We start from the raw sequence: 21,739 nt of genomic DNA, 5'->3' as shown, positions 1-21,739 counted from the left end.
GTGTTATGGTGGATGAGATTACTAATAATTGGCTGTTATTTGCTTTATGATGATCAAACAATTAAATGGATTGAAAAATGCAGAAATATTTTAGCATGGGCTAATAAACAGAAATATAGTCCAAACAGGACTATAATGCCACACATCCCGCATCACCAGAGAGAATCTGAGTATAGAAGAAGAGAAAAAAAACATGAATAATTTACAATAAGATCAAAAATGCATTTAGAAAACCTCAATTTTAATTTCTTGTAATATAGTCCATATTCGTGCCTGGAATCATTTAGCCTCAGCGACTGCAAGAATCTGCTCCAGCAGTTTCTCTATGTTGTTTGAAATGTTTGTTCCAGCGACCCCCATAACTTCAGTGATCATCTCAGGGCTGTAAGGACCTTTTAAGATGCCATATTTCTTTCTCCAATCACCAGGCTTATCTGATAATACACAGTTATACAAGATTATTTTAGTAATAAGTGGTAGAGTAATATATACAAAACGTAAAACTCAGAATTTCTAAAAAGAAAGAAAAACATAACGAATAAATCAGTAAATAAATAATATGGATAATTAGTGTGAGAGTGCAATCCCATAAGAGTGTCAATATGGAAGTGGAATATTTCAACCAGATCATTTCCATAAAACAATCTACCAAGATCAGCACAAACTGAAAAATAAAGCTGCAATCATCAGGGTCCAAGCACAAATGCCTTGTGCAGAGGATACAATTATGTTGGCCATGTCTCTTTTCAAACATAATGAGTATTTAAGTGTCTTTGTATAGAAGTATTATTTTATGCAACATATCACAACAGACAAATAATATTGTCTCTTCATTTAACTGCACCTCAAGCATGTCTGACAACTTGACAAATGCTTTCCGAATTTCGGATATATAAAAATTACGATATTTCGGAGATCACAGATTTCTTAGGGAAATTATTTGTTGTAGGACGTTTTAGTCTTAACTATAATGAATGCTATGAATAGTTAATCTATTGATCCATTTACACAGATTTGAAACTATGCTATCTAAAATAATTTGTTGTCCTGTGTCTCACTCTTGTGGACAACATTAGTTTTATGGCCTTCATCTCTCATTTACATGGTAGGCGGCTGCATATATGAAAATAAAACACCTAACCCTAAAAAAATTCTAACAAAAGGTTTCTCAGCTGCTTTTTGTAGTATTAGGTGTCCTTAATAACATACTAAAAGTTTACCAAAGTTTGACCACTAGAAAGGTGTAATTTTCAAGATGGGCAGAGAGCCCTTAAAATATCCTAACTCCTTCATTATTTGACTTATTCAAGTAGTCTTGGTGTCTAACCCCATGTTTTCTGGGTCTATGAATCCATTGGACTTGTCTAAATTGCACTGACATGATTACATACTTATGAAATACATGATTTTGTTAGAATACTGTAAGGCTTTATCATTGTTTGGGGTGAACCAGAGATGTAAACAATTTAGCCTATGTCATGTAACTCCTACTCAGTACCTGTTTTTTTTTTGCTAAAACACAGTCTTTACATTCAATGTAAAAGTTATTGCACCCAAAAGTAACTTAAATTGGAGTTGTATAACTTTGATCATAAACAACCCTGTATTAGCCCAAACAGAGGCCTGTGTGTGAAACCTCTAAAATGGTCACTCATTTAAATTTTAATAAGGTAATACATATGTAATGCATCCTCTATAGATGTTTTAGAGTATAAAGGTGGCATTATACTACACCCAACAAAACTAAATTCACAATGTTCAGCAGTTCAGAAGATGGTAGAAGAGACTTGGCTAGGCTTAACTCATTGTAATGTTGTTGGCAGCACAGTGTATACCATTTTGCTCAAACAAAATTCATCCTTGACTACTTAAAAAAACGTTCTTTATTTTTTTAAATTTAATTAAAAAAAGTAAACATTTGTATATTCTAGATTCATTTGCACACAAACAGAAATATTTCAAGAGTTTTTGTTTTAATTCTGTTTTTTTTTTAAGATTTACAGCTTAGGAAAATAAAAAATTCAGTATCTCAAAAATTTTGAATATTCCATTTTGAGCTTGATTAGTTTTATGAATTATGAGTATAAATACTGGGTACCTCCTGGGCTAGTTCAGAACATGCAACCACAATTATGGGAAAGACTTCTGACTTGACTGTTGTCCAGAAGACAATCATCAACATCCTCAGGGTAAGCCACAGATGGTCATTGCTGAAAGGACTAGCTGTTCACAGAGTGCTGTATCAAAATATATTTATAGAAAGTTGACTGGAAGGAAAAAGTGTGGTAGGAAAAGGTGCACAAGCAACAGGGATGACTTCAGCCTTGGGAAGATTGTCAGGAAAAGCAGATTCAAGAACTTGGGAGAGGACTGAAGCTGGAGTCACCGCATCAAGCATCATCACGCTCAGACATCTTCAAGAAAAAGGCTACAGCTGTCACATTCCTAAAGCCAAGCCACTCCTGAACCAAAAAAAAAAACATCAGAAGCATTTCACCTGGGATAAGGAGAAAAAGAACTGGACTGTTGCTCAGTGGTTCACAGTCCTCTTTTCAGATGAAAGTAAATTTTGCATTTCATTTGGAATTCAAGGTCTGGAGGAAGGGTGGAGAGGCACAGAATCCAAAGTCCAGTGTGAAGTTTCTGAAGTCAGTGATGATTTGAGTGCCGTGACGTCTGCTGGTGTTGGTTCATTGTTTTATCAAGTCCAAAGTCAATGCAGCCATCTACCAGAAGATTTTGTAGCACTTTATGGTTCCATCTGCTGACAAGCTTAATGGAGATGCTGATTTAATTTTGCACCAGGAATTTAGCACCTATGTCAGGGATCTAGGAGGGAGGACCCAATTTCAGTGTGAGGTAATAAGGTTTTATTGACAAAACAGACTGATACAAGAGGGTAGTGAAGTGAACAATAGATACCACAACAGGAAAACAGTAAACAGGAACAGCTAGGGGAGGTCACTGGGAAAGCTTAAGGAAAAAACTGGCAGAATACTTGGCAACAGAGGGGGCAGCAAAACCAGGCTGATGGAGAAGACCACACAAGGCACAATAGAGCAGAGCTCAGACACTTGTTGACCACTGACTCTGAAACCGACCAAGTGCCAGGCAGCTAGAACCGGGGCAGGACACACAGGGACAGGGCAGAAACTCGAACACAAGACTAGACAGGACACAGCTCCACAAAAACCAATTAAACTCAAGACAAGGAAAGATATAAGCCAATGAACTAATAAAAGGTTAAGTAACAAGATAAGAAATTACCAGTTTAACCAACTTAGAGAATAATCAAACAAAACCAATAATCAAGACTAGAAAAACCAAATAAATATTACAAATAAAAGCCAACAGCAAGAACAAACAAATTACTAAAATAAGGAGCAAGACAATAACACAGAACTACAAGGAATAGACAAGGGCACAAGACCAAGGAGACACAGACACATATTCAGCCACATACAGAGACAGAGGGGGTGAGAATGACCATGAACCAGCAGACACAAAAGTGTAAGGGGCACTATAAATAAGGAGGAAAATACATGAGGGACAGGTGAGCACAATAAGACTAACCAGGCTAACAAGAGGGTGTGGTCGAAAGGAAACAAGGAGGAGGGGTTAAAGGAGCACATGGTCGAGAAACAATTAACAAAGCCATGTGCTGACACTAGACACAAGAAACAAAACATAAAACAAAGTGCAAAACCCTCACAACCTACCCACAGTGCCAAAACCACTTCCAAGTGATTTGCTGACCATGATATTATTGTGTTTGATTGGCCAGCCAAATCACCTGACCTGAACCTCAAAGAGAATCTATGGGTTATTGTGGAGAGGAAGATAAGTAACATCTGAAAAACAATACAGAGGAGCTGAAGGCCCCATCAAAACAACCTGCAGTGCCACAGACAGTAATTGCAAAAGGAGCCCCAACCAAGTATTGAGCGCATAATTAAACCTACTTTTGAGATCTTGAACATTTCTGTTTTGTAAATCTTTTTTTGACTGATCTTTGAGAAAATATTCTAATTTTTTGAGATACTGAAGCTGTAAGTCGTAACCATCAGAACTCAAACAAAAAACTCTTTACATATTTCAGTTTGTGCATGTGCAATGAATCTAGAATATAAAAGGTTTGCTTTTTTAAATTCAATTACAAAAAAATAAAGAACTTTTCCATGATATTCTTTTTTTTTTTTTTTTTTTTTTTTTTTTTACATGTACCTGTACTTAAGGGAAATTGTACATATTTTTCCCATAAATATGCTTGTAACCAATTGCTTTAATATATAATTGGACTTGTAATCACTTATCTATCATGCAGATATGCTAATTAGAATATTATCTCATATTCAAATTGTTTAGTAATTGTTCAACACACCTCAACATGAATTTAAGCCACATATTTCTATTACACAAAACTTCTTCCCGATAAGCGAGTCTAATTTGAACTTTACTGAAAGAGCATGCACCTCCTTCACTCAAGAAATCAATAGGTAAAGGGAGCAAGCGTTAATTTAATGTCAAATCAAACCATTACTACAATATCAAAAATGATGTATCAGCGGTGAATATCTGCAGGTTATAAGGCATTTTAGGCTTCTTCTCATTACCATACCTAGTCAGAATGTAACATGAATGTTAACAGCTTATCAGACATTAAAAATGATCTGAAGAATCTACAGAGAAGTCTGGAAATCTGCAGCATTATTCAGCATTTCTGCATTATTCAGGATGACTGGAAGATGTTAACTTGCCTCCACAGTTGACCACATTAAACAGAGGCATGTGAATCACGGTTGGAACGTTTTGGCCTTTGAACACATAGAAGTCCTTTGGTTTCTTTCCTTCATCACTGGGAATGTTGACTTCAGGGAAAGGGATGTTTAGTTTCTTGCATGTTTTAGCAGCTTCTCTCACTGTCTGCAGTGGAAAAATAAAGCAGTAGCACTTAATTAAAAGGCTTAGACAGACATTTTTGTTGAAACTGATGGTATTCACTTAAATCTCTGTGTATATTTCATCATGCACCAGGCAAGAAACCACCACTGAGATGAATGGGAAACCTGATGGATGGAGGCTCTATCCAGTTATTACAGAACTCAAAATAAAATCTGTTGAATTGTTTTTATTTTTTGTTTTTATCTGGTCAGATGATACACAACATTTGTAATGATCTGTCAGTGTTTTTAAAGTTCTGGATATTTTATAGGTTATGGTGGCAACTATGAATGTCATCATTATTAAAAAATAAACAGAAAGAAGAGTTTAGGTACGGGATCAGAACAACATGAGGGAGAGTAAAATGTGACATTTCTAGGGGATGCATTCTTTTCAATTAACTTTTTTGAGACAATGAGTGCATTATTTAATTAAATAAGCATATACCGTGAAAGGATCTCCATCGCTGAAATCCAGAGCAATGAAGAGATCAATGTTTCGTTCTTTTCTCAGCATTGACAAGTAGGGTGAGTTGATCAACAGTCCGGCGTCTATAAGATCTCTCGTCTCTTTTTGCAAAAGAGCAGCTGGCACTGATTCATCTACACAACCATAGCTTGAAGTGAGTTGATTTATTATTGATAATGAATTTCCAGTTACCAAACGGGTCTGTTCTCACCTGTCATGTTGTGGAGGAAGTTATAATTCTTGCCCCAGATCCTCTGAGTAATGCATCTACAAAGATCAATGAAACAAATACACCAGTTTTCTAAAACTCTTCAGTTCTTCAGTTCAGTAAATGGTTCTTAGGGTCTTATCAATAACTCCTGGCTGTATAGGGTTCATAACTACATGGTTCTTTGCAGATTAAAAAGGTTTCATTACAGGACCTTCAGATTAGTGCTTAGGAAATAAACAGTATTTTGAATTTTTATGGAATATGTGTGTAAAGTTGTAATCTCAGTTGCAGCTGCTAAAATTTATTGTGTAGTATAGGAAAAACTTTAATATTAATGTTAATGCTTTTTGCTCTAAATCTAACCAATTATTGTCAGACTTAAAGCTCATTTTTCTACTCATAAGCATGGCCATATTCTTGATCTGATCTGATTTGTATATCAAGGGTTGATATCTCCTCCATCTCTCTTCTTCTGACACTGGTATCTCTGAACATATAATTCTTGACATTAGCTTAAGCTTGCCTGTGTATACGAAACATCCTAAGACTGTCATATCCCGCAGTCTTAAAACTGTTGATAATACATAATTTTTTGTTTTATCATTTTTCAAAATTGGCCTTACCATTCATTATTTAGCGTTCCTTGAACATCTTAATAAATACAAATCTGCTCTGAACTTGGCTCGATCGAGTTTTGTCTTAGCTACAATCAACAAATCATAAAAAAGGCCAAAAGCATTATTTTACACAATAAATAAGCTTACCAAACCTCCAACTTCATGAAGTATATGTACAAACCCAATTCCAAAACAGTTGGGACACTGTACAAATTGTGAATAAAAACAGAATGCAATGATGTGGAAGTTTCAAATTTCAATATTTTATTCAGAATACAACATAGATGACATATCAAATGTTTAAACTGAGAAAATATATCATTTTAAGGGAAAAATACGTTGATTTTAAATTTCATGGCATCAACACATCTCAAAAAAGTTGGGACAAGGCCATGTTTACCACTGTGTGTCAATTGACCTAATAAGTTGCAAATTAGTCCTCCAGCTGTTCCTTATATGTACATTGAACTGTTCCGGCCTCTTATTGCTACCTGTCCCAACTTTTTTGAAATGTGTAGCTCTCATGAAATCCAAAATGAGCCAATATTTGGCATGACATTTCAAAATGTCTCACTTTCAACATTTGATATATAATCTATATTTTGTTGTGAATAAAATATAAGTTTATGAGATTTGTAAATTATTCCATTCCTTTTTTACACACAATTTGTACAGTGTCCCAACTTTTTTGGAATCGGGTTTGTATACTGGAAAAGACAGATGCCCTCCACCAGTGTTTCTCTAACAAGACAAAAAAATTAGCTTTAGGCCCAATCTCTCTGGGCACTTTTCTCTGACCAGTCCATCTTCTGTTTCTGAGTTAATTTTGCAAGCTAATTCGTCAACCTGTCATCTTGATCCTGTACCTACTCCTCTTCTAAAACTGTATCACTCTATTTTTCATTTCATCAATTTATCTCTTACCTCGGCATCATTCCCTGTGCCACTTAAAACTGCTGCATTCACCCCAGTTTAAAAAAAAAAAACCTAATCATCTACCGTCCAATCAAATTACCGTCCTATTTCAAATATACCATTCATTGCTTAATTATTGGAAAGTACTGTTGCCTCCGAGGTTCACTCTTATCTAGTTGAAAATAATCTCTTTGATCCCTTTCTATTTGATCTGTACCTGTAAAGGTACTGAATGATTAACTACTCTCTGGTGACTCTGGTTCTCTCTATACTTGTGCTTCTTGTTCTTAGCTCTGCCTTTGATACTGTTTCCCTTTATTTACTTATTTCTCTTATGTGGGTGTTTCTGGTGCTGTTCTTTCCTGGTTTTCTTCTTTGACAGACAGTTCTACATCTCAGTGTAGGATTTTTGATTCCCTACTGTCCATTTGAAGCAAGGTGTCCCCCAGGGATCTGTCCTTGGCCCATTATTATTCATTATTTACATACTCCCCCTGAGAAAAAATCTTGTGCAGACATGGCTTTAATCACCATTTACATGCTGATGACATTCTACTCTATCTGTGGGCCCACTCTATCCACTCAAATTGACACAATTTCTGCTTGCGTACATGAAATACAAGATTGCATAACTTCTAATATTTAAAAACTAAGCATGGTTAAAACCAATATTGTTGGAACCCTGTCAAGCACTAGCAGCATCCCTAATGACTTTTCTTAAGAGATAGCTAGTACTCCAATTAGATCATCTTGATCTATTTATACAGACAACAATGTTAAAAGAATTGTAATTTTTTATTAATCTCTATCCTTTCAAGCTCATACAGTGTTGCTGCACCCAAACTATGGGATCTCTCCCCCGAACTCTTTGCTTTCAATAATGTTTTTGTATTTAAATCACTTAACAAAATGAATCTGTTCTCGTCTGTTATCACTTGTAAGTTATGTCCTACACTTCTTTGTTTTCTGAATATTATCATTCTTAATGTTTGTTGTGCTTCCTTATTGTGTTTCATTCTGTTTTTTTTATTTTTCCACTTGTGCTAATGTTTGTCATTCTTGTTTAATAAACCAATATTCTTTTCTCTATTTGTAACTTTAACGTAAAGCATCCTTGAGCACTGGGAAGGTGCTAAATAAATATTATTATTATTATTATTATTATTATTATAGCAGAATTAAATTTTGTTTGCAACATTTACACACCTTTTTTTTGTTTGACACTGTAAAGCTGCTTTTACATAATCTGTATTGTATAAAGTGCTACATAAATAGAGGTGACCTGACCTGGCAATTTTTTTGTGCTTATCAGCAGTTTGACCAAACTGCTTTTGGCCTCCAAAAAAGTCTGCAAAAAGAGGTAAAAATATTTTAGTCATTTGTTCGTATTCTAGTTCATGCATCTACAAGCATAATTTACAATTAGCCCAAAACAATTAGACATATTATGGCACATTATCCTATCCATTTTTACAGTTTTACTTTTAAATAGACTATATTACATTAACATATAAATTCACATTATTTAGCAGATACTTTTCAAAGAGACTTACAAATGACAAATGTTAAATACAGATATGATGTAAAATATGTTTTTCTTTAGACAGTAGGGTGGGGCCGATAGACGTTATTACAGATTCCTATTACAGTCTTAATGCATTAAGCAATTTTCACGTTAAGTGTTTTATAATGTCCCCTCTGTGACCATGTTCCCCACAGACAACAATTTAATTTGATTTGATGTTAATTTGATGTGAAAACAAGTCTGTGAGAGACAGCCATAATGTACAATGAGTTGTGCTATTGTTTACCCTTGTGAACATAAAATAGTAAAAAATATTTATTTCTTTAAAAACAAAAACTCCAGACATATTTCCATCAGAGCCTTGTTTTCATTGCATCAGTTCAAACGTTATCTACCCTTACAGTGATGAACAAACATGCATATTCACTGCAGTAAGTGTGACAACTAGCCCTAAATATACTCTGCATAAATTGTAGTACACTTTAGGAAAAGTTTACCGGTCAGCTTTGTTTTGGAGGACTGCACAATGGCAGAAGGGTCAGCGTTCACAGGGTTCAAGAGCTCCTGGTAACATTCGTCTATAGACAACAGGGACAGGGAAACACATTTAAAAAACATAAGCACACTGCAAAATGTCTTGATTATATATACACACACACCACCAATCAAAGGTTTTTGAACAGTAAGATTTTTCATGTTTTTTTAAAGAAATCTCTTCTGCTCACCAAGCTTAAATTTATTTGAGCCAAAGTACAGTAAAAACTGTTAAATTTTGAAACATTAAAGTAACTTTTCCATTTTAATATATCTTAATATTTAATTTATTCCTGTGATTTCAATGCGGAATCTTTAGCATCATTACTCCAGTCACATGATCCCTCAGAAATCATTCTAATATTCTGATTTGCTGCTCAAAAACCATTTCAAGCTTTTGAATGGTATATTGTATAACGTTACAAAACAGCTTCTTGAGCAGCAAATCAGTATATTAGAGTGATTTCTGAAGATCATGTGACACTGAAGACTGGAGGAATGATGCTGAAAATTCAGCTGCACGTCACAGAAATAAATTAGAGTTTAAAATGTATTCCTATGATTTCCAGTATCTTGAGAATATATTAAAATACTTTGTGGATTAACCTCCTTCATCAAACATGCTGCGTATTATATGAAATAATTCCAGTTGTTCATTTCTTTTGAAAGAGTTTGTCAAGAAACCTGGTAACTTCCTCACTGACCTTCACCGACAGACTCCTGAGTGGTTTTCGAGGTGTTTTCTCCAGTGTGATCCTTTCCTTTTTACAGCGAATAGCAGGTGTTTCCCCACAAACAGAAGCAATTATACAAAACAATTGTGGCATAAGAAAAATTATAATTTTGACCTATACGATGTATTGTTGGCTATTGCTACAAATATACCCTAGTGACTTAAGAATGCTTTTGTGCCCCAGGGACACAAATTTTAATAACATTTTTTAAACTATAGCAAATAAACTGAGATAATATGAGAAATGTTGAAGGAGTCTGAATAAAATTTTCAGCTTGTAGCTTGAACATTTGCTTGGCCACAAATGATAGATCAACAAATACTTCAATACATAGAACTAATCGATAAATAAACATAATAAAATTCTATACCGTGGTCCATTTTGTCGAATACTGATTTTATTTCAGGCACTGAAATAGCTGAAAAACAAAATCAAATGAAAACGAAATCACTTTTAAGCAGAATTGAATCTTCAAGTTTTATAATTTAAGTTGTACCCTTTATCCATTTCCAGGTCGCTTCTCCATCAGCTAAAGCACTGCTGCACATAGCTGCAGAAAACACAAGATGAAACAAACACAACTTTTCAAATGAATGAAACAAATGTTGTCCCTCAGCTTCCTGAACAGAGCTCATGGCAGAGATGTTTCAGGAGTCTGCAAGTATGATTGTACTGATTGTCAGTGCTCTGTAATAGCCTCCCCTTATCTCTAAGACCCCTGTCCTCTGTAGATGAGTTTAAATCTAAGTTAAACTTGTATCTTCTTCCCTAGTCATTTAACAAATCTTAATTATGTTTTTATTTCATTATGTGTTCCTACTTTCTCTCTCTTGCTATATCAAATATCTTAGTCTTATAGTCTGTAAAGCGCAGTGGTCAGCTCCTGCTGTGTTTATTTGTGCTATATAAATAAATGCAACGTCAATGCAAAATAAAGTTTTAAGTTGAAAAATTTCCAATCATCCTAGGTTACATTTCTCTCTCTGCATGTTACAGCAGTCCTGTAACAGAGTTTTTTACCTTGCAGGTACAGCATGTCCATTTCATCCTGGTGTTTTTTCTTTAAGCCGTTGTCAAACTGGCTGCCAAAGTCACAGGTGTCCACAAAGGCTCCAGTGAGGGAATAACCTGCTTCATGTGGACTGATCTCAAACCAGGGGTCTGCAGACAGACAGGAAACACCTCCATACAACAGCTGACAGAAACACACAAAAAATCTGTCTGTTTCAGACAAAAACACAGACCTCCTTCTTCACGCCTTTTGCATTGCTTGTCGATCACTGCGTAAATGGGATACGGGTCTTCATTGTGCTGGTCCCGCTGATCTGTGAGTGTTTGTTCATCGATCTGATGAGAACATATTTTTATTGTAGTGTTATGTCCTAGAAGAGACTGCCAGGGCAATCACAAAAAAGTTTGATTGATGACATTTGCTCAACGTCCTGAGTAAAGTTTTAAAAACAAGCTGTTTACAACACTATATTTGAGGTTCTGCAGAAGGTTCCACCAGGCACTTCATTAAGAGAAGTTGCACTTTTCTGCGAGGAGCTTTCATTATATTCGTTCTCATGAATGATGGCCTACTTTAAACATTGTCTCTAATGTTATCAAAGCAGTGAATAAATAAAAGCTGTGATTGCTCTGACTTCTTGTTATAATTTAACATTTTCAAAAAGTCTTTAACAATTTCTCAACATTTTACAAATATTTTTGCATGTTACTGTTAGAATTGTAAAAATCTTAAAAATGTAAAACTTTTCATTGCAATTAATATTATCAGCATAATAACTGGGCTGGGCTGCCAAATCTATTGATCATGATTAATCACATCCAGAATAAATGTTTGTATTTACTTATCAGGCTACATGTGTGTGTACTGTGTATATGTACAGGTGCTTCTTAATAAATTAGCATATTGTGGAAAAGTTCATTTATTTCTGAAATTCAGCTCAAATTGTGAAGCTCATGTATTAAATAAATTCAATGCACACCGATTGAAGTAGTTTAAGTCTTTGGTTCTTTAAATTGTGATGTTTTGGCTCACATTTAACAATTTTAGTGACCTGTTGGCCCTTTTTTGGCTCTTTTTGCTTTAATGACTGCCTCAATTTGGCGTGGCATGGAGGTGATCAGTTTGTGGCACTGCTGAGGTGGTCTGGAAGCCCAGGTTTCTTTGACAGTGGCCTTCAGTTCATCTGCATTGTTTGGTCTCTTGTTTCTCATTTTCCTCTTGACAATAGCCCATAGATTCTCTCTGGGGTTCAGGTCTGGTGAGTTTGCTGGCCAGTCAAGCACACCAACACAATGGTCATTAAACCAACTTTTGGTGAGTTTGGCAGTGTGGGCAGGTGCCAAATCTTGCTGGAAAATGAAATCAGCATCTTCAAAAAGCTGGTCAGCAGAAGAAAGCATGAAGTGCTCCAAAATTTCTTGGTAAATGGGTGCAGTGACTTTGGTTTTCAAAAAACACAATGGACCAACACCAGCAGATGACATTGACCCCAAATCATCACAGACTGTGGAAACTTAACACTGGACTTCAAGCAACTCTGGCTATGAGCTTCTCCACCCTTCCTCCAGACTCTAGGACCTTGGTTTCCAAATGAAATACAAAGCTTGCTCTCATCTGAAAAGAGGAGTTTGGACCACTGGACAAAAGTCCAGTTCTTCTTCTCCTTAGCCCAGGTAAGATGCCTCTGATGTAGTCTGTTGTACAGGAGTGGCTTAACAAGAGCAATACGACAACTGTAGATAAATTCCTTGACACATCTGTGTGTGGTGGCTCTTGATGCCTTGACCCTAGCCTCAGTCTATTCCTTGTAAAGTTCTCTAAAATTCTTGAATCAAGTTTGCTTGACAATCCTCATAAGGCTGCGGTTCTCTCGGTTGGTTGTGCATCTTTTTCTTCCACACTTTTTCGTTCCACTCAACTTTCTGTTAACATGCTTGGATACTTGGATCTCTACTTCTCATTCCAACCAGATGATCTGATGGTAGCTGCTTGCATTGCAGCCTGTCTTAGTGACATTTCTAGCTGGATGAATGGCCATTAGATTCAGCTTAACCTTACTAAGACAGAACTGCTGGTGGTTCCAGCTAAACCATTGTTTCATCACAACTTCTCTATACATCTGGGTTTGTCAACCATAACTCCTTCCAGGACAGCCAGAAATAGGGTGACCATATGAGCCATTTTCCCAGGACGCATCCTTGCCAGGATTTCTATATTGCCTAAAACATCCAAAGTAGTTTGACCAAAAACATGCAGGTATGTTACATAATCAACCAATCGTGGCATGTGAGAAGGTGAGATCTACAGAGAACAATCAAAGCAATGCAAATACACATACATGTTAGGTGTTTGTTTGTTCATTCAACTTGAAGTGTCGCTGTGCACCGATCATTGTATGACACCAAAGTACCAAGAGAGTGATTTGAATGCATAAGGAGCCATCTGCTCTGCTCTCTATAGCTCTTATGAATGTCATACAATGATCGGCTGTTGGACAGTGTTTTCTCTACTTCCTGTTGGCCTTCTGTAGCAAATTGTAGCTCCGTGTAGCTGTTTTTATTTTATTTTTTTTCTCTAGAATCTTTATCTTAATATCACTCTCTGTTTTTTAAAGTGGTAAAATATAACTTAATTCACACCATATTTCTGATATTATCGATCAATCTTATCAGATTAACTTTGATCGTTCACTTTTATTTTATATCCGTGAGTGCAGTACACCTGCAAAGCGTTAGCACTCGTTAGCTTGTCATTAGCGTTTTCATTCGAACCTATCGCTGTTTTCTTTTCTCAGGGATTCCTGTACATTGTTCGGTTCTGGCAACAGAGCCCCTGCAGCAGGGCAACTGGGTGACGGTGAGGCAGCGTAGTCGTGGGTCAAAACACCGCTCTTCTGTTCCGATCAAAACATTAAACAGGTTCTCCCCACTCAGTGATGCACCCACTGAGAAACCTGATGAAAGTGCTCTAGTTATTGGTGATTCTATTGTACGGAACGTGAATATAGAGACACCAGCCACCATAGTCAAATGTTTACCGGGAGCCAGAGCGCCTGACATCTTGGCAAATTTAGTGCTGGCTAATGCTAAACGTAAATACAGTAAGATTGTTATTCATGCCGGCGCTAATGATGTTCGACTTCGCCAGTCGGAGATCACTAAAAATAACATTAAAGAGGTGTGTGAACTTGCAAGCACGATGTCAGACACTATAATATGCTCTGGTCCCCTCCCTGCTTACCGTGGTGATGAGATGCATAGCAGATTGTCATCACTCAATGGCTGGATGTCTAAGTGGTGCCCACAGAATAACATAGGTTTCATAGACAATTGGACGAGCTTTTGGGGCAGACCTGACCTGTTTAAAAGAGATGGTCTTCATCCCTCCTGGGGTGGCGCCACTCTTCTCTCTAGAAATATGGCAAATAGTCTTAGTGTTTATACTTTACTAACTGGGGCCCAGGTCAGGAAGCAGACAGACTGGCTAAACCGACCGTCTGCTAGCTGCCTCCCGTCACAGAGGTCAGTTAATTCTCAGCACATAGAGACTCTTTCACCTAGATATCACACTATAGAGACTGTGTCTGTTCCCCGAACTAGAAAAAACAAAAAACGTCCAAACCAAGTTAAGATTAACAATTTAATTGAGGTTCAACAAATAAAAAACAGAAGCAATATGGATAAACAAATGATAAAGCTTGGCTTATTGAATATCAGATCCCTTTCTACGAAAACACTTTTTGTAAATAATATGATCACTGATCATAATATAGATGTACTCTGTTTGACAGAAACCTGGCTAAAACTTATTTTAAATGAGTCCACCCCCCAAGATTACTGTTATAAACATGAGCCACATCTAAAAGGCAAAGGTGGAGGTGTTGCTTCAATTTATAACAACGTTTTCAGGATTTCTCAGAGGGCAGGCTACAAGTATAACTCGTTTGAAGTAATGGTACTTCATATAACATTATCCAAAGAAACAAATGTTAATGATAAATCCCCTGTTATGTTTGTACTGGCTACTGTATACAGGCCACCAGGGCACCATACAAACTTTATTAAAGAGTTTGGTGATTTTACATCCGAGTTAGTTCTGGCTTCAGATAAAGTTTTAATAGTTGGTGATTTTTATATCCATGTTGATAATGAAAACGATGCATTGGGATCAGCATTTATAGACATTCTGAACTCTATTGGTGTTAGACAACACGTTTCAGGACCTACTCATTGTCGAAATCATACTCTAGATTTAATACTGTCACATGGAATCGCATGATCGCAATCTTTCCTTAGAAAGCCACGGTTCTAGCATTTGTAAAACTGCATTTTTCCATCTCAAAAATATATCTAAATTACGGCCTATGCTCTCAATGTCAAATGCAGAAATGTTAGTCCATGCATTTATGACCTCAAGGTTAGATTATTGTAATGCTTTATTGGGTGGTTGTTCTGCACGCTTAGTAAACAAACTACAGCTAGTCCAAAATGCAGCATTTGAATGAGCTCCTTTTACATTATAATCCTCTACGTCCGCTACGTTCTCAAAACTCAGGCAATTTGATAATACCTAGAATATCAAAATCAACTGCAGGCGGCAGATCCTTTTCCTTTTTGGCGCCCAAACTCTGGAATAACCTACCTAACATTGTTCGGGAGGCAGACACACTCTTGCAGTTTAAATCTAGATTAAAGACCCATCTCTTTAACCTGGCATACACATAACATACTAATATGCTTTTATTATCCAAATCCGTTAAAGGATTTTTAGGCTGCATTAATTAGGTAAACCGGAACCGGAAACACTTCCCATAACACCCTATGTACTTGCTACATCATTAGAAGAATGGCATCTACGCTAATATTTGTCTGTTTCTCTCTTGTTCCGAGGTCACCGTGGCCACCAGATCCAGTCTGTGTCCAGATCAGAGGGTCACTGCAGTCACCCGGATCCAGTACGTATCCAGACCAGATGGTGGATCAGCACCTAGAAAGGACCTCTACATCCCTGAAAGACAGCGGAGACCAGGACAACTAGAGCCCCAGATACAGATCCCCTGTAAAGACCTTGTCTCAGAGGAGCACCTGGACAAGACCACAGGAAACAGATGATTCTTCTGCACAATCTGACTTTGCTGCAGCCTGGAATTGAACTACTGGTTTCGTCTGGTCAGAGGAGAATTGGCCCCCCAACTGAGCCTGGTTTCTCCCAAGGTTTTTTTCTCCATTCTGTCACCGATGGAGTTTCGGTTCCTTGCGGCTGTCGCCTCTGGCTTGCTTAGTTGGGGACACTTCATCTACAGCGATATCGTTGACTTGATTGCAAATAAATGCACAGACACTATTTAACTGAACAGAGATGACATAACTGAATCCAATGATGAACTGCCCTTTAACTATCATTTTTGCATTATTGACACTGTTTTCCTAATGAATGTTGTTCAGTTGCTTTGACGCAATGTATTTTGTTTAAAGCGCTATATAAATAAAGGTGACATTGACATTGACATCGGTCTGCACAGCACAAACAGCCAAAATCTGGATATTTTAGGCAATATAAAAATCCTAGCAAGGACGCATCCTGGGAAAATGGCTCATATGGTTACCCTAGCCAGAAACCTAGGAATTGTGATCGATCATCAGTTAAGCTTCACTGCAGGTCCTGCAGATTTGCTTTATTCAACATTAGGAAGATTAGACCCTTCTTGTCAGAGCAAGCTACCCAACTTCTGGTCCAAGCTCTTGTTCTCTCCAGACTGGAGTATTGTAATGCTCTCTTGGCGAGCCTTCCTGCATGTACTATCAAGCCTCTGCAATTGATCCAGAATGCAGCAGTGAGGGTTGTCTTCAATGAGCCAAAAAAGCTTACATTACTCCTCTCCTCATCAGGATACACTGGCTACCAGTAGCCGCTCGTATCAAATTCAAGGTACTGGTGCTTGCCTACAAAACGACCACTGGCAAGGCACCAAAATACCTAAACTCAAACTTATGTGGCCTCAAGAAATCTGCATTCTGCAAGGGAACAATGCCTTGTGGAGCCATCCCAAAGAGGTTCAAAATCACTCTCACGGACCTTTTCCTGGACTGTGCCCAGCTGGTGGAATGACCTCCCAATCTCAATTCGAAAAGCTGAGTCTTTGCTCATTTTCAGAAAACATCTAAAGACTCTTCTTTTTCGCCTGCACTTAACCAACTAATACTAGCCCTTACCTTTTCTTCTCTATCCTATTTTTGAAAAAAAGAAGAATAAAAACCCTGGCTATGTGTTCTGTGCTAGACTAACTGAGACTTGTCATGGCACTTGTATACTGTTGTTCTCTTGTTGGTCTGATCGCTTCTATTGTTCTCATTCGTAAGTCGCTTTGGATAAAAGCATCTGCTAAATGATTAAATGTAATGTTAAATGTACAGCACTCTGTGAACAGCCAGCTTCTTTGGCAATTCATTTTTGTGACTTACACTCCTTGTAAAGGATGTCAATGATTGTTACAGACCATTTTGAAGGCACAGGAAACCTTTACAGGTCTTTTGAGTTGATTAGCTGATTGGCATTTCATCATATTCTAATTTGTTGAGATCGTGAATTGGTGGTTTTTTGTTAAATGTGAGCCAAAATCATCACAATTAAAAGAACCAAAGACTTAGACTACTTCAGTTTTATTTATTACATTATTATGTATTTAATACATGAGTTTCACATAACTGAAATAAATGAACTTTTCCTTTACATTCTAATTCATTGAGAGGCACACATATATGTACATATTTAAGAAATATGTGTGATATGTAATATACAATAATGGACATAATATAACACTAATTCCATTCAAAAAGTGAAACTTGAATAATATATTCATTCATTACACACAGACTGATATATTTCAAATGTTTATTTCTTTTAGGTGTGATGATTATAACTGATAACTAAGGAAAATCCCAAATTCAGTATCTCAGAAAATTACAATATAACTTAAGACAAATACAAAGAAAGGATTTTTGGAAATCTTGGCCAACCAAAAAGTATGAAAATGAAAAGTATGAGCATGTACAGCACTCAATACTTAGTTGGGGCTCATTTTGCCTGAATGACTGCAGCAATGCGGCGTGGCATGGAGTCGATCAGTCTGTGGCACTGTTCAGGTGTTATGAGAGCCCAGGTTGCTCTGATAGTGGCCTTCAGCTCTTCTGCATTCTTGGGTCTGGCTTATTGCATCTTCCTCTTCACAATAACCCATAGATTTTCTATGGGGTTAAGGTCAGGCGAGTTTGCTGGCCAATTAAGAACAGGGATACCATGGTCCTTAAACCAGGTACTGGAAGCTTTGGCACTGTGTGCAGGTGCCAAGTCCTGTTGGAAAATTAAATCTGCATCTCCATAAAGTTGGTCAGCAGCAGGAAGCATGAAGTGCTCTAAAACTTCCTGGTATACGGCTGTGTTGACCTTGGACCTCAGAAAACACCAGCAGATGACATGGCACCCCAAACCATTACTGAATGTGGAAACTTTACACTGAACCTCAAGCAATGTGGATTGTGTGCCTCTCCTTTCTTCCTCCAGGCTCTGGGACCGTTATATCCAAAGGAAATGCAAAATTTACTTTCATCAGAGAACATAACTTTGGACCACTTAGCAGCAGTCCAGTCCTTTTTGAAGCAAGACGCTTCTGACGCTGTCTGTTGTTCAAGAGTGGCTTGAGACAAAGACTGCGAGAGCTGAAACCCACGTCTTGCATACGTCTGTGCGTAGTGGTTCTTGAAGCACTGACTCCAGCTGTAGTCCACTCTTTGTGAATCTCCCCCACATTTTTGAATGGGTTTGGTTTCACAATCCTCTCCAGTGTGAGGTTACCCCAATTGCTTGTACACTTTTTTTCTACCACATCTTTTCCGTCCCTTTGCCTCTATTTTAATGTGCTTGGACACAGAGCTCTGTGAACAGCCAGTCTCTTTTGCAATGACCTTTTGTGTCTTGCCCGCCTTGTGCAAGGTGTCACTGGTGTCCTCGTGGGTCCAGGAAGGGTGCGTTGAGGGATTCCCACACCACCAGAGACGTGAGCTGCCGGACCTGCAATCCGGATGAGAACCGCACCATTTACACAGCCGACGGGCCAGGATGCCGGTCCGCCATCCTCTGCAAGCGCCGCAGCCAACGAGCAGGATACGGCCACTAGAAGAAGCCACCGCTCCTCGCGCCCTGGACCGAAGAGGGGAGCGCGTGCGGCCGCCGGAGTCCACCCCTTACCTGGACCCTTCCTCCGTGAACACTGCCCGACCCACACAAACCCCACAGCATGACGAGGACACCAGATTCCCTGTTGTTTTGGACACTCTCCCCCTTTGGCCACTTTTATCCCCTGTGTTATTTTATTTTCTGTTAATAAAAGCCTCTCCGAGGACTGACGTCACGCCCACTGTGTCTGTCGTGTGCTCCTCCCGTGACAATATATATATATTTATATATATATTAGGGGTGTAACGGTACGTGTATTCGTACTGGAACTTTTCGGTACAGGGCTTTCGGTACGGTGCATGTGTGTACCCGAATGCAATATTTTGTGCGTAGAACATCGGTACATTTTCGTGTTTCCACACAAACATATTAAGTGGCGGAAGTCTCAGCGTTCAGCGCAAATCCCACCCTGCAGCTGGTTCTAAAGTTTTCAAAAGGCATCACGCGAGTGTGAACATCACTACATCTAGGAAAAAAACGATTGTAATTCAAACGCAGCTCCCGTCTGCATTAAAACAGACCTTTGCTCTTTATTCCGATCGGGCCAACCCAATAACGAAATCTGAGCAGGTCTAAAAACTGAAACTGTTGTTGCTGCACTTTACACTTTGGAAAAGTTATATATATATATATATATTTTTTTATTATATTTTATTAAAGTGTTTAAAAAAAGACAAACAAATTGTTAAAAAAAGTTTAAAGTAATAAACAACCTGCAGTTTAATGTTTGAATTTCTTTCCCTTACTGTACCGAAAAATGAACCGAACAGTGACTTTAAAACTGAGGTACATACCGAACCATGATTTTTGCGTACTGTTACACCCCTAATATATATATATATATATATATATATATATATATATATATATATATATATATATATTAGTTATTGTTATCCATAAAATCCACCATAGGTCACCACATGCACTTTAAAACTGAACATGACCACTACTTCCCTCAACAAGTCAAGGTGGGTTGTGTTATGAATAGTTACCAACCTCTTTCACATATGATGTGACAAACAGCACTGCCCAGAGGTCAGTCAAGCTGAAGAAGTCTTTTGTGTAATATTTCTTCAATTTGGCTGATTTGTCGTCCCAGCTGACTCCTGGTCCACCAAGTCTCTTGATGATATTGTCTTTCACGGTCTCTAGTTTGGTGGACCAGTTTGGTTCTTTGTATAAGGAGGCCATGCACCTTCAGAGAAGAACATACTGCTGCCATTCAATCAATTCAAAAACTCAATTCAATCTCTATATATTTGTTGTTTCTCAGGGTTCATACCAGGTGGCTCCAGAGACGCCACTCAGATAAAGGATGCAGTCCAGAAGACCTGCTTTATCAAGCTGAACCAGGCATTCCAGCAAAGCCACCATGGCTCTTTGTCCTCCTCCAGAACCCAGTAATGCAATGTTTGGCACTTTATCCTGAAACACACACACCACTTAAATCATAAAACTAATGAAAGAGTTTTTTTTCACAAAGTGAAACTTATGCTTGACAAAAAAATTATTTAATCCTATTTAAGATCTCAATTGTATAGTAAAATTACATGAGGTATTATTGAGTAATCCTTGTACACTATTCATATTATGAAGAATTTAAAATGAATAACTACATCCTAGCAATGCTAGGATATATATATATATATTTGGTTATATTTAGACCTAACAACTTGAGTCATTGTGCCACATGTGCTTTATTATGTTGCAACATGTGGTGACAAGTGGACAACATGTTTTCACATGTGCAAAATATGTGAACACGTGATCACATGTGAAAAACGTGAAATTCATGTGATTCTTCTGTAAAGGAGAATTATTAATAATTATCATATCCTTATAACCACATAGATATATGAAGTGTAATGCAAGATTTTTTACCTGACTGCAGTGTATATTAAACCTCTGCAGGCATTGCAGAACTGTGTTTTTCCTTTTGGCTACAAACTCTTCCTCCTTCTTATTCAGTGAGTGTCCTAATCTCACCTCACCACTGCAGCAGAGAAACAGACAAACAAACAAAGCAATGCTAACTATAACGTCACCTATTTAAAATAAGTATTCTAGAACTGAATACAATTTATTGTACAATTCTTTTCAATAGTTTATTCTTTGAATTATCCAGTTTGTTAAAGATGTTAATTGTGTTAGTAATGCAGCTCAGTTGTTAGCCCATCATTCTAGGAATCAGTGCAGAATTACCTTTCCTGAGGTTTGGATGCACTCATCTATAAAACAAAAGAGTTGACAATAAAGTAAATCTTCTGAAACCATTTGATACACTCATGAGTCAGTAAATTTTTCCTTGTGATAGAATATTGCAAAAATAAAATTTTATAAAAAAAATACATATTTAAATTTTTTTTGCAATTTTACATTAATTTAAACAAAGAACAGCTCTTTTTTTTATTACAATCATATTATATAATATTACTGAGCAAAATATTGTAGTCCTGGTATTCCAGTCAGTAAATCCAGAGCTTTAGGTTCTTCCATCACTCAAATATCACAGCCATTCAGAAGTGCACTGCACTTTCCAAAAAAATG

General features: G+C 37.3%; 1 protein-coding gene across 1 annotated transcript; it reads right to left on the bottom strand.

Annotated features, from left to right (window-relative positions):
• Positions 1-109: 109 nt before the first annotated feature.
• On the bottom strand, positions 110-21,462 carry LOC132140578 (cytosolic phospholipase A2 gamma-like). The gene is made up of 15 exons (XM_059549391.1): positions 21,395-21,462; positions 21,074-21,185; positions 20,475-20,617; positions 20,189-20,387; positions 11,190-11,292; positions 10,966-11,106; positions 10,442-10,495; positions 10,316-10,363; positions 9,916-9,972; positions 9,175-9,255; positions 8,440-8,500; positions 5,621-5,676; positions 5,389-5,543; positions 4,758-4,923; positions 110-434 (listed from the first exon to the last, which is right to left on the bottom strand). The coding sequence occupies exons 1-15, from the start codon at positions 21,418-21,420 to the stop codon at positions 280-282; spliced, it is 1,557 nt and encodes a 518-aa protein (XP_059405374.1). The 5' UTR covers positions 21,421-21,462; the 3' UTR covers positions 110-279.
• Between the last annotated feature and the right edge of the window lie 277 nt (positions 21,463-21,739).

Source organism: Carassius carassius, chromosome 5, assembly GCF_963082965.1.
Source record: "Carassius carassius chromosome 5, fCarCar2.1, whole genome shotgun sequence".
NCBI classification, from domain to species: domain Eukaryota; kingdom Metazoa; phylum Chordata; class Actinopteri; order Cypriniformes; family Cyprinidae; genus Carassius; species Carassius carassius.
This window is presented reverse-complemented; position numbering and strand designations above follow the sequence as displayed.

What these genes read in the sequence shown, in the direction of transcription:
- LOC132140578 (XM_059549391.1), bottom strand. Translation starts at nt 21,420, where the DNA reads ATGAGTGCATCCAAACCTCAGGAAAG. An exon ending in CAAAAGGCGTGAAGAAGGAG is followed by an intron (nt 11,107 to 11,189) that starts GTCTGTGTTTTT and finishes GTCTGTCTGCAG; the next exon opens with ACCCCTGGTTTGAGATCAGT. An exon ending in GACCTGGAAATGGATAAAGG is followed by an intron (nt 10,364 to 10,441) that starts GTACAACTTAAA and finishes TTTGTTTTTCAG; the next exon opens with CTATTTCAGTGCCTGAAATA.